Raw genomic sequence first — 17359 nt, 5'->3', positions numbered from 1 at the left:
CGGTTTCTCTGTGCTGACTGCTCCTCCATTCTTCCCCCTCCAATCTCCATAGGCTTCAGTATACTGTAAGCTGACATCTGACTGTCCTGACAGTCCATCTTCTTTGGCCAAGACCAGCTGTCAGTGACCATTTAGTAATATTAAGGCTAAGTTCATACATTTTGCTACTGGCAAGTCTGATGTGTATTTTTCATAGCATTCTGAGGTTGACAACACTGATTTACGACAATGTGTCTGCACTTTTGTCATTCAAGCTATTTATTTCCTTGGATTACACACAGGAAATTAGAGCATTAGCCATTATACATGACAACAGGGCTAATACTTGCATGGATTTTGGCAATGTAAAATGCAAATCTGCATGCCTTAAGCTCAACTACACTGGCTGATTATTGTGAGCGAGCGTTCCTAGGAATGCTCGTTAATCAATAATTGGGCAAACAGTCTGCCAATCACCCAATGAAATAGCAAATAGCTCAATCGTCAGGTGAAATATATTTTAAGCAGGTCTAAAACTTATTGTTCTCTTATCAACACATGTGCTCCCGAAAACAGTGGCAGGTTATGGCACGGAATGATTTACTACTGATTGTTCTGTTCGCGCAAAAAATGTAGTCTCCCTGTGTAAACAGGCAATTAAACGACTGATGATCAGCAATTAGCTCATCAGTCGTGATTTAGCGCTGCAGGGCGGGTGCTGTAATCCTGCCCTTAGGGAACATTCTCACATATTCAGGTAGATTCTCATCCTGCTGCTGTAATTCCGCAGTGTATCTGTACGTAGGAGCCTACCCTGCAGCATTCATGCTTTGTATACTATAGCCATTTATGTTTCATAATGTAGTTCTTGAAAATATTGAAAAGATGTTTCCTCGGGATGCAAATTGTTTTATTTCAAGTTCCGAGTTGGTGATGATTACATTGAAAGGAAAGTGAGATAAAAAGCCATAAGCTGGACTACGTAAGACATCAAAGTGTCTCTAGGAAATCATAATGGATGTGCTGGCCACGATATTTCTGTTTTTTTATTTGCTTTTCCAGTTTCAAGGGACCTTTTTGTTGTTGAGAATATAGCTATTTTGTTAGCTTCATGTACCAAGACTAAAAATATCACTTCCATAGTAAAAGAATGGTACATTTACATCTGGTATTATCTCCTTAGATATCATAGTGCAATATTATGGCCACAGATCAACCTTCCAATTGCAGTATTATTGATCAATCCCAAATGTGTTGTAGAGAATACCTCAATAATGCAACACCATATGGAGGCTCCATACTGCTTTATAATGCAGGGGCACAAGGATTCTGTGTGCCTCACTATAGAACTTGTTTTCACTGCCATAACCTCTATTTTTGGGTTTGGAATAAGTAGACCGGTCATTGCATTTTGCTGCCTACGGGGTATATCGATCAGGTTGGCCAACACTGATTATGCTTATAATATGTACATGAGCATCAGAACAGGACCATGGAGGATCGCAGTCAGGCCAGGGCCACACGGGGCACTAGTGCGATGCTCGCATGACACTCGGCTCGCGCTGGCAGTACAGCAGAGCCGAGTATCATGCGAGTGTCCCTGCGACTGAGGTCCGACTGTGCGAGCGGATCTCAGCTGCGGGGGGCGGGCCGGTGCTGAGGAGGGGCTAGCCAACATGGCGGAGGGGAGGGATTTATCTCCCTCTCTCCTCCGTAGCCAGCTATTGCAATTCTTACTCTGCACACGCGGTACACCGGTGTACCGCGAGTGCAGTGCGATTTTTCTCTCTCCCCATTCACTTGAATGGGTGCGAGAGAAAGAGTCTCTCATTACACTCGCAGCATGCTGCGATTGTTTTCTCGGTCCGATTAGGGCTGAGAAAATAATCGCTCATGTGCGCTGACACACAGGCTAATATTGGTCCGAGGGGAATGCGATGTTTTATCGCACTCCACTCGCACCGATTTTCTCGCCGTGCGGCTTAGGCCTAAGAGGCCAGACCTGATGAAGCTCTTATTCTTTTACATCATGGAGAGGTCTTGTGAATGTGAGTCACTTTCTTGGAGGAGATATTACGCCAGGATTCACTGTAGGAAGTAGGCAAAAAAACAATGGGATGCCGTTGGCAATGTTCTGCCTGGATTTCTTAGTTTCCGGCATTCATGTGTACGTTAATGACATTGGCCTCTATTAGCAGGATGATGAACCTGGCCACAGAGCAAAATTCTTCAGGAATGGTTTGAGGAACTTGATAAAGAGTTCAAAGTGCTGAATTGTCCTACAGATTTCCCAGATCTCGATCTGATTACGCATATGTGTGATGTGATGGAAAAACAAGTCTGATCTTAGTGCTATATTTAAAGAAATTACACACTTTTTGGCAGCACGATTTTACATGCACATTCATAACCGAATCTACAGCTACTATTACAAGTGTGAGATCGGCAGAAGTATAAAATCCTACAAAGGGCCCCATCCTTCGTAATCCATGACTCTCACTACAGAGAAGTACCAAGTGAACTAGAAGGGAAAGGAAACCCTGTGTCTAGGGAAGGGGGAAATGGTAACCCCTGGGCAAGCCTACCGCTGGGCCCTGGGTTCCCTCACCACCCTAGATAGGTTCCGCACCTATGCGACAAACTGGATATCTGGCCTAGACTGACCCCGATGTGGGTCCTAGGTAGGGATGGAATGAGTTCTTTGTCAACCCCACTAGGCGCTAAAGAACTTATCTCCAGGACACACAACTTATCTCCAGTTGACTTAAGAAGAGGAACTGCAACAACCACCAAGATTCTCCAGATGTATGCAAGTCGACTGCTTGCACTCAAGACCTCAAGACTTGTAAAAGGTTAATGAACTATCACCAGCACCGAGTAATAGGAAGTGAAGGCATATATAGACACAAGGGAAGTACTGATGAAAGGCAGCTGACAGGCTGAGGAACTTCGCAGGGTCTTAAAGGAAATGGGAGGAAAATCAAGCAGGTCAGGTAGCAGTTTGCACAGCCAAACACTGTGACTAATCGATTGCCAGATACCACAAGAATGTCATCTGTGACAAACCTTTGACAATAACTGTTCATAATCCATGGCTGTTCGTAATCCATGAGTGAATACAGCATAGTATAAAACATTGGTGCCTAGTGTTTCGTACTATTGACCTGAGTGTGAATATAACCAAGGGCAACCTCAGGATGGAGTGAATATGTTTTCTGTGTTGGCATCCATTTCATTCTGCACTGTTCTTCACATAGTACTAGAAAAAACCTAGATTGTTAATGTGAATAGGAAGGTTCTGCCGTGGACGGAGGAAGCAGAAGACTGCTAGGCCTCCTTCTTCTATTGCTTGGGGAAGAGAGACTGGACCAGTGCCAGTAATGGTTAGTTGGAAGTTTTATTTTTTTTACATTCCAGTCATGTGGAAAAACAGGAATTTGACACAGAGATTTTGATTTTGAATGTGTGCTCTGGGTAATGGTGGTTATCAAGGTGCTAAGCATTCATATAGGCATGTCACGCAACGGAGCTATAGCCTAAAAACCAAGCCTTACTAGCTAATCAAAGATTGAAACGGGTTTTATTGCTCGGTGCATAAACGGCTTGCTATATAATATGGAAGAAAGACAACCAGTGTGAGCAGATTTCAAAAGGAAAGGGTTGTCAGATGGCCAAGTTATTATGTGGTTTCCTGAAGATTCAACCTACGATTATACAGTACTAAGTTCTATGGACATAATGAACTCATCTACAAGAATTCTGCAGGGCTGGGGTGTCACGAAACCAAACTTCCCCTCTGACTCCAGCTCCGACCCCTTCATAAACAGCTTGTGTATAATAGTAACAAGAAAATAATAAAATATCATCATTGTGTAAATAATCAGGCCACTTAGTGTACAGCTATAAAGCTATGCATTTAACTATGTTATATACATATGTATATATAGGTATTTATATGTATATATACAGTATATCACAAAAGTGAGTACACCACTAACATTTTTGTAAATGATTTATTACATCTTTTCATGGGACAACACTGAAGAGATGACACTTTGATACAATGTAAAGTAGTCAGTGTCCAGTTTGCATAACAGTGTAAATGTTCTCTGCCCTCTAAATACCTCAACAATTGAGAGGGCGATCCTCGGCCGGGGGTCCACTGCCAGCGCTGCCACAGGGCTCTCTTGAGTCACAGGGTCCACAGTGGTCGCGTGGCCTGTAGCCATTGTGCCACTGGCTGACGTCATCAGGCCCCCTGAACCCCCGGGCCCGGTTGCAATGGCGACCCCTGCTACCGCAATTGTTCCGCCCCTGATAACAGCTCTGCAACTGCAACATAGTCCCTGAAGAATTCTATTCCTGCCGAATCTGCTCTCAAATAGGGCACCTTCTCTTCCGAATTCCTATCGTGCGCCCAAACAGTAGTTTTCCACCACTTATGGAGTATTGGTGTACTCAGAAGAAATAGCACATCAAATTGTATTGGCCTTTTTCTCCTGTTGCCCATAAAATTCTGTGAAGCACCTGTGAGTTCAAGGTGCTTACTGCACCTCTAGCTAAATTCCTTAAGGAGTCTAGTTTCCAAAATTGGGTCAATTTTGGGGGGTGGAGTGTTCCACTGTTTAGGCACCCCACAAGCTATCCAAACGTGACATGGCGTCTGTTATCTACTCCAGACAATTTTACATACCAAAAGTCAAATCGTGCCTCTTCCAAGCCCTGTCATGCACCTAAACAGTAGATTTCCACCACATATGAAGTATCCTTGTACTTAGGACAAGCTGCACAACAAATTGTATGGTGCATTTTCTCTTGTTTTCTTGTGGAAATAAAAAATGTGAGGTTAAAGCAACATTTCTGTAGGAAATAGTAAAATGTTTCCATCCACATTACTTTAATGAAGGTTTTTAAAATGTCTAATTGATATACAGTTGGTGAACAAGGAGGTGACTATCCCGGACCTCCATGCTCCAGTAGTCACCAGCCTGCAATAGCTGCCGCCCTGCACTTTCTCAATGTAGTTTTTCACATAGTGATAGATCCTCTTAATATCTTACTGTATAATGCCGTAACATAAGCATCTATAAGTGGAACGCGGGAATAGTAAACATTTCATAGTCTCGTCTCTGTATGGCAGCATGGCATAGACAGTCTATATTGACAAACGCTGAAAATGTAACTGTGCGGCCTGATGCTCCTACAGTATGTGCCTGGGACGCTTTACGCAGACAGACTCCACTTATGTCCGACATGTTTGCTCTTGTTTATGTATTGGATTTCCTGTTATTTTTCTTGTCTTGAGTTCTAGATTCATTGCAGTGTTTTTATTGGTAAGAATTTGTAGCTTTGGGGAATAAAGGAGTTTTCAGATAGAAACTTCATTTTGCTGTCTCAGGCTTTGGCTTGTGCGCGTCCTACAAGTGTAACATTCAGGCAGTGTGATTCCTCATAAACAGGGAATTTACTACGGGGGCATACACAACACAGTGGGCCCTTTTCAGCCATGTTGTGTTTCAGGAAATTGAGTATGTCACATGAGAGCGCTGAGAGACCACAGACCACGATGAAAACTCCCAAAACATTTTCTCCTGTTTAGAGAATTTCTTTTTAGTTGCAGATAATAAATATTTTTGCGTCCAGCAGTCATTAAATATTGAATCATCTACTGTTTTTTGTTTGTTTGGTTTGTTACCCTAGCTATGGAAATCAAGGTGATAAATCCGATAATGTCTACCCCACATAAATGTACTGGCTAATGGAGTGGTACTTATGGTGTTTGGCTGTCACTATACACTGTGTATAGGTGTGTATGTGTGTGTATAGGGTATGTGTATAGGAGATATATATGAGGGGGTGAGTATAGGTAGTTGTATGTATAGTGAAGGTGTATGTGTGTAGAGTATGAATATAGGGGAAGTATATATGATGGTGTGTGCTTAGGGGGTGTCTATAAGGGTGTATATATATAGGGAAGACATAGAGGGGAGGTATATATGAGAGGGTATGTATTGGGGTGGGTGAGTATAGGGGATGTATGCATAGGGAAAGTGTATAAGGGTGTATCTGTGTATAGAGTATTTTACATAGGGGAGGTACCATATATATGAGGGGGGGTGTATAGGGGGTGGGTGAGTATAGGGATGTGTGAATAGGGGTATATGTACAGGGAAGGTGTATAGGGTTGTATGTTTGTATAGAGTATGTGTAGAGGGGAGGCGTATATAGGGTGTGTGTGCATAGAGGTGTATGTTCAGGGAAGGTGTATAAGGGTGTATGTGTGTATAGAATATATGTATAAGCGAGGTGTATATGAGAGTATGTGTGTGTATAGGGATATGTGGGCATACAAGATGGGTATGTATAGGGGGGGTCTATAGGTTCACTTAAGTTATAACATCTCGTTTTTTGGCCTCCGTGTCGTGTATACACTGGAAGGTGTATATGTGAATCTTCTAACATATGCCATAGAGTAGTATCTGTGACCCATAAAGTTATTGTAAAAAAAAAAAGCACACATTTTCCCCCTCAGGTAGGCCATCAATATCTGATTAGTAGGGGTGTGACACCTGGCACATTCCCCGATCAGCTGGAACTGGCAGCAGGGGTGATCGGAAGTTCTCAGATGCTGCCGGAACGCAGAAGCTCTGACAAAACAATGGTGGTCGCGGCTGAGCCCTACAGATCTACTCTCTTCACTTGAATAGGGGTGGATCTGCAGCCAGTATATAAATGATGGAGCAGCTGGGTTCCAACAGCATTCATGAAGTTCCATCCGCCGGTGGTAACAGCTGATCGGTGAGTGTGCCGGGAAAGGCCATCAATAAAAAAAAGTAGTGGCCAAACTCTTAAACTTTCTGGTAAATACTCAAATCAGCCTTGGGAAATAAGAGCAAGTAGAACATGACCATCAAAAAGCCTAAGTGTGCACATAATGTGTGACTTCAGTACCTTTTATTGCTGCCTTTCATGAACAGTCCTAGTATACAGAGTTTTGCTCATTTCCTAACAAAATGCTTGGAGTAGAAATCCACTACACCTTCATTCAGAATATTAGTGGTTGTGGTGCTTCATGTCTTTATATCCTGTATTCATTGGACCTAAACCAGCATTGTGGAAATCTAACTATTTCTTTATCTTCTAGATGAAAATTGGGATGATGGCCAGCTCTATGGATTTGAACCTTGCAATGAAAACTTTATAACAGGATGCAACATCATCAATGGAAAATGTGAATGCGACACTATTCGGACCTGTAACAGTCCCTTTGAATTCCCCAACCAGGAGTCATGTCATACTGCTCTGAAGAGAATCGAAGGTAGGTCACAAGATATCTTATACCAGGGGTGTCAAACTAATTGTCACCGAGGGCCACATCAGCATTATGGTTACCATCAAAGGGCCCCTTGTAATTAGAGCTCATTCAGATCTCCATGCAACACGGTACCTGCATGGATTGCAGGGCTAAGGACGCTTTGTACACCTTCAGATTCTACAACAGGCATCCTCTCAGCATTGTTCACCCCCTAAAATCCCACAACTGGCATTCCCCCAGAATCAGACACACGCCAAAATCCCACCACAAGTTCCCACCTTACATTGCACACACCCCATATCCCACCATAGGCATCCGCACAGTATTATAGACCCCCAAAATCCCACCACAGGAGTTGCCCATCATTGCACACACCCCAAGATCCAACGGCAGACATCCATACAACATTGCATCCTCCCAAAATCTCACCATAGGAATCTTGGCAGCATTGTATACCCCAAAATCCCACAACAGATATCACTACTGCATTGCACACACACTACCAAATCCCAACACAGGTATCCTCACAGCATTCTAGACCCTTAAAATCCCACCACAGTTAGCCCGACAGCATTGTACCCCATCCTTCAAAACCCACCACAGGCGTCTCCTCTTACTATAGACCCCACAAATCCCACCAAAGGTATTCCCCTGTATTCATTGTTCCCCAAATACCATGATATGCATCCCCCGGAATTATAAACCTAGCTAAACCCCACCACAGGCATCTCCCCGGCATTATAGACCGCCCTTAACCCCACCACAGGCATACCTACCTTAGTATAGACCCCCTGAATCCCACCACCCTGTGCCCTTTTTCATTTGCAGCTTCTCATTGATGCAGTGAATGAGCGCTAAAGATGGAGAGTGCGCGTCACATCTCTCCTTAGTCCCAGCCACTGTGTCGACTGTCGCGCTGCACTCCGGACAAGAGGTAATGCCAACAACACGTGAGAGAAATGATGTCACACCTACCAGGAGCCCATACATTCTAGCATCCACCGGTTGTACTGTACATGCTAGCCCCTTAAGCGCATGCGCAGTATAAACTGGTGGAAAATGTGAAAAAAATCACCAACATGTTTTTTTTCTGCTGACTGCTGTGGACCGCAGAGAAAAGCACCCAGATTTTAACGGCAACCCAGCTAGTGGGTCACATAAAATGATGGGCTTGCCGGATTTGGCCCACGGACCTTGAGTTTGACACCCCTGGCTTATACCAAACACAGCTAGCTATATTCCTCTGGCATCATGGTTTCATTTGAGGTTTAAAAAGTGCCTTAATATGATGAAATGCAAGCTCTTGTGGCTTCCGGTCATTTTGTTGTTATTGGTTACAAATCATTATGGAGAAGGGATTGGCAAATCCCAGGTAGTCTACAGGATTAGAAATCTGCTACTGACTCCGGTACTCTTCTTGTCAGACCACTAATAAACTCAAATTGGTTCCTAAAGTGTTTTTCTGCTTGGCTCCAAAATTCTTTAGCACTTTGTTATAGATATTTGTCTCCATTACAATTGGAAAGTTGTTGGCTAAAGGCGCCGTAAAGACAATGCTACCTGATCTTTGTGAGATATTGGTACATTAAGAAGTGCTAACAGCTTCCTTGGATGGTCCTACCAGGCTGCTTATATTCCCTGGCCAAGAACCGCACTGATCTAACGTGACTATGCAGTCATGATCACATATTACGGCTGGGAATGCATTTTTCCAAAGAGTTTATTCTGAAGGTTTGCAGATATCAGATCACTGCAGGCCATACGTGTGACAGAGCTGACAGCCCACAGCAATTTATCCAAGCCATCAACGGGACATAGTCATGAGATATTTATCTTCAAGCCATTGGCAGTTACAGCTAAATGTGATATCTGCGAACAGGCTGGTGTCTTTGGAGGTCATACACATTAAGCCCCCATACACATTAGACTAATGTCGGCTGAACCCGCAGATATAGACAGCCTCAACCAACAGTCCAATGTGTGTGAGAACCTCAGACAACTGATTCTCCGGTGACTTATGGATTCTCCTGTCCAGTTTCGGATGGCTGATCATCCTTTGTTCTTTTGGATAATCCACTGCTAGACACGTCCAGCTCTCTCATGGATAACGGTGGAGCATCTGGCCGAATGGTTGCTACCCTTTATGGTAGAATAGGGCGACAAAGCTGCTGGCAGAGCGATCGACTCAATCATTGTTTGTCCCATAGCTATCAAATGTTTATTAGGGGCTTAAGAGTAACATCTGACGCTACTAAAAGAAGCTGGATCTGTCAGTGATTAACACATATGTGCAAGGGGTGAGATGTGTAAATTCCATGCCATTCTGTTTAAGGGGAACCTACCAGTTTCCTTAAGTGCCCAAAAACTGCCACCTTTATGTTACATATCCTTATTGCTTCATTTTTTTAAAGCCCTTTGTTTCCCAAGCAAATATTCACTTATATTATAAAGCTATTTGTAATGCACCCCTCATCATATGCAGATTAGATAGGACTAGTCAGGGTGGGTGTTGCTTCATCCAGACTAGTCCACGTAAGATGCAGTCTCGCCCTCCCCAGACATGATTGATATCATCCCCACAGGCCATCTTAGGAGCGACATCTCTATGCTTTCCTGAGCCACAGCCATTCACTGATGGAGTCTGAGAGTACAGCGGGTTCACGGAGCTTGCTATAGAAGCCATGACGTGGCCTACAGGGATGATGTCCAGGGAGGGCGAGATTACAGCATCTGAGGTGGACTAGTCTGCTTGAAGCAACACCCATCCAGATTAGTCTTGCGAATTTTGGATCTGACAAGTGGTATGTTAAAAATGGTTTTACTAGAGAAGTGAATATTTGTTTGGGAAATGAAGGGCTTTATTATAATGCAGCAATACAGATATACAGCCTATTAGTGTCAGGTGGGGGCTGGCAGGCTTCAATTAAAGGGGTATTCTCATCTCCAAGCTCCTATCCCAATATGTAGAAGGTGTACATTAATATGTAGAAGGTACTAATAATATTAGCAAAAACGTCCAATTAAAAATGTAGTATAGTTCTCCTGATATAGCCATGTCTTTTACCTCATGTGCAGGACATTGCAGCTCAGGTATCCGTGGTCATGTCCACATATATATATATATATGTATGTATGTATGTATATATATATATATATATATATATATATATATATATATATATATATATATATATATATATATACACATATGTACATATATATATATATAATGTGTGTATATATATATATATATATATATATATATATATATATATATACAAGTTAGTTAGTTGCTCATGGTTGTAAACATGGATACTTAAGCTGCAATGCCCTGTACATAAGGTAAGAGACTATATCAGGAAAACTATACTACATTTCTAATTGGAGGTATTTGCTAATATTATTATTATACCTATTACATATTGGGATAGGATCTTGAAGATGGGAATACCCCTTTAAATTCTACACTGTGGCCCTCAATACTATTAGTGTGGCATAGTTGCTCACATACAAAGTAAATTAAATACATCAGTTAAGGGGGCTTTACACGCAACGACATCTTTAACAAGATGTTGTTGGGGTCACGGAATTTGTGACGCACATCCGGCCTCGTTAGCGACGTTGTTGCGTGTGAAACGCATGAACGACCGTTAACGATGAAAATTACTCACCTAATCGTTGATCATTGACTCGTTGTTCTAATCCCGATTATCGTTGCTGTTGCAGGACGCAGGTTGTTCGTTGGTCCTGCGGCAGCACACATCGCTATGTGACACCGCAGGAACGAGGAACAACAACGTACCTGCGGCCGCCCGCAATGAGGAAGGAAGGAGGTGGGCGGGATGTTCATCCCGCTCATCTCTGCCCCTCCACTTCTATTGGGTGGTTGCTTAGTGACGTCGCTGTGACGCCGCACGAACCACCCCCTTAGAAAAGAGACGGTTCACCGGACACAGTGACGTCGCTAGGAAGGTAAGTAAGTGTGACGGGGACTAACGATGTTGTGCGCCACGGGCAGCGATTTGCCCGTGACGCACAACCGACGGGGGTGGGTGCTGTGTGTAAAGTGGCTGTTAGACTAATGATGATTTGGCCAACCCCATTAACAGCAATAGACAGTGTAACACAAAGGCTATAGGAGGCAAACCATACAAAAATGTTAATGAAACCCAATGGCAAAAATCAATTGTATCCCCAACTGCATGCATTTAAGTAAGAAAAAAAAATATCCTACAGTGGTGGACAACCCCTTTAAGAAGATGAACATAAAAGCATTTAACAACTACAAGAGTTTCAGTCCAGGCTTAATGGGTAAACAACACTTTCTCCTAAAGTTTGGAACGGTTGTGAGTGCATGAAACACCTTGTCTATGGTACAGACGGCCATTAGAGCTGAGCGGCAGAGCATAAGACGTACCGGCAAACAGGAGCATTATGGAAGACATATTCAGGAGATCTCAGCCTCCCATGCTGGACCTTACAGTGTATGTGGAAGGCTGAAAGGTGCTCATATATACGTGGCCACTAATTACATGTCCCCGAGCCAATGATGGATACGATGTGGGTGTACACTCATACATTACAGTTGCTTTCTGGGGTTGGTCTCTGTAGTGTGACCTCTGATCTATTCTGCTTTTCTTCTTGTTACTGTTTTCTCATTTCTTTACGGCACATATTACAATCTTTCCATGCCTAATAATGATAAAAGGAACGCCTAAAGCTGTTGTGTACAAAGAAGGAATCCTAATGTCACATGTGCCTTCTGACTTGCGGAAACCCTAAAAATATCTGACCTTAGCAGGTTGATGGGAAATTCTAGAATGATGTAAGGATGACTTTGGCTGAATGTCAGTCACCAGTGCCAGGTTTATTTTGCATCTATCTCGTTATGAAGAAGACCCTCTGAGCCTATGTGCCGTGTCTCCAGGAATATGACTTACTTAACCAAACAAAGGAGTACCAATCCCGCTATGTACCATACAAAGCATGTTCCTTATTAGTGTAACTGATTATGCTACAAAAAAACTGCAGTGTTCGTCCTGCTTGTGTGATATCTCGGTCCTGTTGTCCTTGAATAGTCCGCATCCTGCAGATGTTGTGTTCAGCTTGTGCTGCCCCCTATATCGGGGTCTTCTTCATTATCACGTCTGTATGACGGACGCGTGGGATGTGGGCAGCAGGTCTTATTATATTCCAATCCAGGCACATAAAAGAGTCTAATGTTTATTTAGTTCACAGTAGAAATATTTACATAGAAAAATTAATATTTCTTGGAAATAAATCCTAATTTTGATGTCTGATGGATAAAGCCGCAGTAGACGTCAGCCGACTGATGCTACAATAAGAATGACAGCTTTGATGAGCCGCCCGGCTGCTTTCGTACCCGCACTATTCTTATGATTCACTTTCTACCTGCATTTTTGATTGTTATGCCTTTTGTTGCTATCATAAAGTCCCTGGGAATCGTCGGATATTGTTTACTCTAGATATTGTTTCTTACTTTCATTGGACTTTTCTAAGTGTCTTCTTTGCTTTGGTAGAACTCACTGTGCACCATTAAAGGGACTTTTATAGCCTCTCACCTCGCTTATGTAGGCATTTATTAAAGGGAATCTCAGCATGTCTTGCTATCCTATTTGAGAGCAGTATGACGTAGGGGCAGAGACCCTGATTTCAGCAATGTGACACTTACTGAGCTGCTTGCTGTACTTTTGATAAAATTACTGTTTTCTCTGTTACAGATCTACTAGTTCTCTGAATGCTGAGCGCTGTATAACCCCGCCCACACCACTGATTGGCAGAGTTCTGTGTACATAGGCAGAAAGCTGCCAGTCAGTGGTTGGGGGCGTGGTTGGATTACGTGGCAGCAGCCCAAGTAGTCCTCTAGTGATAATCTCCTACTGATAAAACAGTGGTTTTATAAAAACTACAGCAAGCAACCCAGTAAGTGACACATCGCTGGAAATGAGGTCTTTGTCCCTACATCATGCTGCTCTTAGATTAGGTAGCAAAAATATGGTAGACTCTTTCATAAAGCAATGCCTACCCTAGCGGATGAGAGGGTATATAAGTCTTTATGTATCATGTGAGGATGGTGCCTTATACTGTGTATATGTAGTGGTTCAAAAATAATCTTCTTTACAACCATGCCAGCCGTTTGTGGAAATGTGATGGAGCCATATATCTCTCTTCATTGATTCCAGGTAGTTAACGGAAATTTACGCTCACATATGTAATGCCACTAATACTTTTCCAGTTTATCCTTGGCTTACCTGTGTAGCGGCTGAAATCCCAGGCTTACCTATGCAGCCGGGTGAAATTCATGAAATCCACTCTGTGATCACGATGTATTAAAGGGTCGATTTTTACTTTCCAAGCAAAGAAAAGCGCAGAAGATCCTCCTGATTAGAGAATCTGTTATTTCTTCAGCATTGCCTGCTTCATTATTTGCATTTTTAACATTACAAGTCACGTGATTCCGAGCGTGTGAGAGTCCAAGACTCCTCCTAAAACAACATGATGTGAAACTCCAGAAAAAACCCACCAATAAAACATACCTTTATTGAAGAAAAAAAATATTGAAGGCATATGGGGAAAACCCCCCCACCATAAACGAAATAAATGCCAAATCACGCTGCGATTTTGAAAAAGAACCAAGTGAAAACTGTAGATATACTGTATATTTAATATTCTTCTATTGACTTTCAGGCAACATCTGCAGGAGCAGAAGTCCGTCCTTTAAAAACACTGTGTGTGTGTGAAAGCAGCTTTAAAGGGGTTGTTCTCTACTTGGACAACTCATTCGCATTCCCATTATTCTCCCCCGTAAAAATAAATTAGCCTATACTCACCTCCGGTGCAGCCGCAGTTCCCACGATGTCTAAAACTGCGTTCTTGGGGCCCACGTGACATTGTTATGATGCACAAGCCCTGCGATCAATCATCCCCCGGCATCTGTCTCCCCAACTTTGGACGTTTGAACAGGATTTTAGTGCTGCATTGACTTCGTGCTAAAATGTCCAAATTCGGGGAGACAGACACAGGGCACTGATAGGTCACGGGGCTCGCGTGTCATAACAATGTCACGTGGGATGCGGGAATCATGGCCGCACCAGAAGTGAGTATAGGATTATTTATTTTTACAGTGGCGAACAAGGGAAATGAAAAGGAGTTTGTCCAAGTAGTGGACAACTTCTTTTAAAAAGTACCTGTCACCAGGTCAAAGGTTTTCAGTTTTTGCTCTTACTTTATTTCAGCTGCTCTCTAAATATTGTATTTTTTCAGTGTCAAAAAAATTGGCCGAGCGGTTCCTGAGATATGGACTTTTTATTTAGGTGAGCAACAGGAATACAAGAAGACCAAAAACTGCCCATTTTTGGCATGGGAATGACCAGCTGTAACGGGATTGTGGTATCTTCTTTCTTCAGAAGCGCACTGCTCCCCAGCCTCATGGCTTCCTTATTAATGGGAGGGGTGTGCTTCTGATGGTGGACACTGTGAACCAGCACAATAGCCCAAACTGTGTGCTCCCTGATGGTTCCTATATGAGGCCGCTTTGCCGCCATTCAAAGAGCGCTGGGACACAGTGAATAATTATCGTCCTCTATTTAGAAAAGTTGCCATCAATGTCTTCCTTACATCTTAAGCGGGTTTTACACGCAACGACATTGCTAACAAGATGTCGTTGGGGGTCACAGTATTCGTGACGCACATCCGGCCTCGTTAGCGACGTTGTTGCGTGTGAAACACGCGAACGACCTGTTAACGATCAAAATTACTTACCAAATCATTGATCGTTGTCCAGTCGTTCCTATCCTGATTATAATTGCTGCTACAGGACGCAGGTTGTTCGTCGTTCCTGCGGCAGCACACATCGCTATGTGTGACACCGCAGGAACGAGGAATATCACCGTACCTGCGGCTACCCGCAATGAGGAAGAAAGGAGGTGGGCGGGATGTTACGTTCCGCTCATCTCCGCCCCTCCGCTTCTATTGAGCGGCCGCTTAGTGACGTCGCTGTGACGCCGAACGAACCGCCCCCTTAGAAAGGAGAAGGTTCGACGGCCACAGCGACGCCGCTAGGCAGGTGAGTGCGTGTGACCATTCCTAGCAATGTTGTGCGCCACGGGCAGTGATTTGCCTGTGACGCACAACCGACGGGGGCGGGTGCTTTCACCAGCGACCATCGCTAGCGATGTCGCTGTGTGTGAAGCCCGCTTTAGTCTCTCTCACTTTAGAACCAGGAGAAACTCTTTGAAAACTACAAATTGTAGATACTTTTTCCATGAGTCTTTCCAAATGTATACACGCCTGAGGCTAAACATTTAGCTAATCAGAAATTAGTACAATTTATATTACAGTAACAGTAAAAAATTTGGGCTAAAATGACTTTTTTATTTCACTTGTATTTAATAGTTTTCAAAAACGGTCAATTTATGAGGGAAAAATAAATGAAAGGTTACAAGGAATTTATAGTAAAAGCTGATTTCGCCTTGAGATTTTTTTTATTGTTTTATGTTTTTTTTTCTTTTTGTACAAAGTATACACAAATACAACTCTGGAATTTTGTGTAGTTTGCCAATTCTGGAGTGAAAAACATAAATTAAACAAATTATACCTGCTGGATATGAAGTTACGTCATTTGGAAGCAGAAAAGAAAACCACTTACACAGCATGGTGGTAGATTTTCACATTCTGCTTAACCTCTCTTGTTAACAGATGAACAGGCAGCTAAATTAAGTCTAGCACATGTAAGAATAGTGCAGAGTCCTGACCGCTTCCAGCGCCGGTGCTGTGTGACTCTTGGTGTGCTAACACGGAATTATTTCCCATGCAGCTGCCTCTACAGCCTCATTTTTGCCAAGTTTTCTTGGGCTGTTACACCCTAGAGGTGGCCGTATACTGTACATTACAGGAATTTAGGCTTAACCAGCAATTTATTCAATGTCAGGGAAAAGAAGGGTTGGGTATTATGGATTTCAACATTCCCAATTTATTATTGCCCCATTGAGTATTCTTGTGGACATCTAAGGTATATGGTCACCATAGATGAGGTGCCCAGAACTATACTAGTAAAGGGAGTCTGTCAGCAGGTTTTCTGCCCTCATCTGAGAGCAGCTCTGATGTAGGCAAAGAGGCTCTGAGTTCAGTGATGTATCACTTAGATTAGTGGCTGCAGCCGTTCTGACACAGTGAAAGATTTTAGATTTGTCATGTAGCAGAGCGCTGATAGCTGTCCCTGCCCACACCAGGCTTTCAGGGTACATTTCCATAGACTGAAGCTTCTAATTACAGAGGGGGAGGAGTTGGACTACAGCTCATGTACTGCTGAGACCCACTAATGATAAAGATATAAGGCTTAAGCTAGCATTGCAGGTAAATAAAAAAAGACTGTGAGATTACATATGCAGGGCCGAAATCTCTGTTTTAACACTTGCAGCATGCTTTCTTCCCGTTACATTGCAGAAATCTGCTGACAGAGTCCCTTTAAGAAAGTACCTTTAGGTTAGGTCTTCAGTGTCAGATTGTTGAAGTCCGACACTTGGTCCCTTAGTAATAAACTGTTAGGCTGGTTTCACACTACGTCTTTTTAACATCCGCTGAAAACGTTTTTTTAGCGGAAGTACGGATCCTGCTTTTACAGCAAATAACGTATGCAAACGCATATGTTATTTTGCAGGATCCTGCACTGGATGTTTAGGGGCGGGCATTGGAGTCATGTGATCGGGAGTGAGGGGAACTAGACTGGGAGCCGGCTTCTGACAGCTGCAGACGCTGGTAACCAAGGTAAACATTGGCCTTGGATACCCGATATTTATCTTGGTTACGAGTGTCTGCAGCTGCTAGGAGCAGGGCTGCCTGCACGCGTAACCAACGTAAACATCGGGTAACTAAGAGAAGTGGTTACGCGATATTTACCTTGGTTACGAGTGTCCGCAGCTCTCAGGTGGGGGGGAGGGAGGGAGGGAGGAAGGGGGAAAGACAGATAGAGAGAGAGAGGGTGAGGGAGGGAGGAGGAGAGAGAGACAGATCACGCGAGACTGGTTCTGGGCATGCTCAGTACTT

The 17359-nt window shown here is 43.3% G+C and overlaps 1 protein-coding gene across 1 annotated transcript in view; it reads left to right on the top strand.

Annotated features, from left to right (window-relative positions):
* Positions 1-17359, top strand: part of CRIM1 (cysteine rich transmembrane BMP regulator 1) — a 943646-nt gene that overhangs the window by 113338 nt on the left and 812949 nt on the right. Inside the window, exon 2 of the mRNA XM_075339496.1 lies at positions 7124-7297. Within this exon, the coding sequence (XP_075195611.1) occupies positions 7124-7297 (174 nt within the window). The remainder of the gene's footprint in view (positions 1-7123; positions 7298-17359) is intronic.

Source organism: Anomaloglossus baeobatrachus, chromosome 3 (assembly GCF_048569485.1).
Source record: "Anomaloglossus baeobatrachus isolate aAnoBae1 chromosome 3, aAnoBae1.hap1, whole genome shotgun sequence".
Classification (NCBI taxonomy): domain Eukaryota; kingdom Metazoa; phylum Chordata; class Amphibia; order Anura; family Aromobatidae; genus Anomaloglossus; species Anomaloglossus baeobatrachus.
Note: the sequence above shows the minus strand (reverse complement) of the source record. Positions and strands in the feature narration are given on the sequence as shown.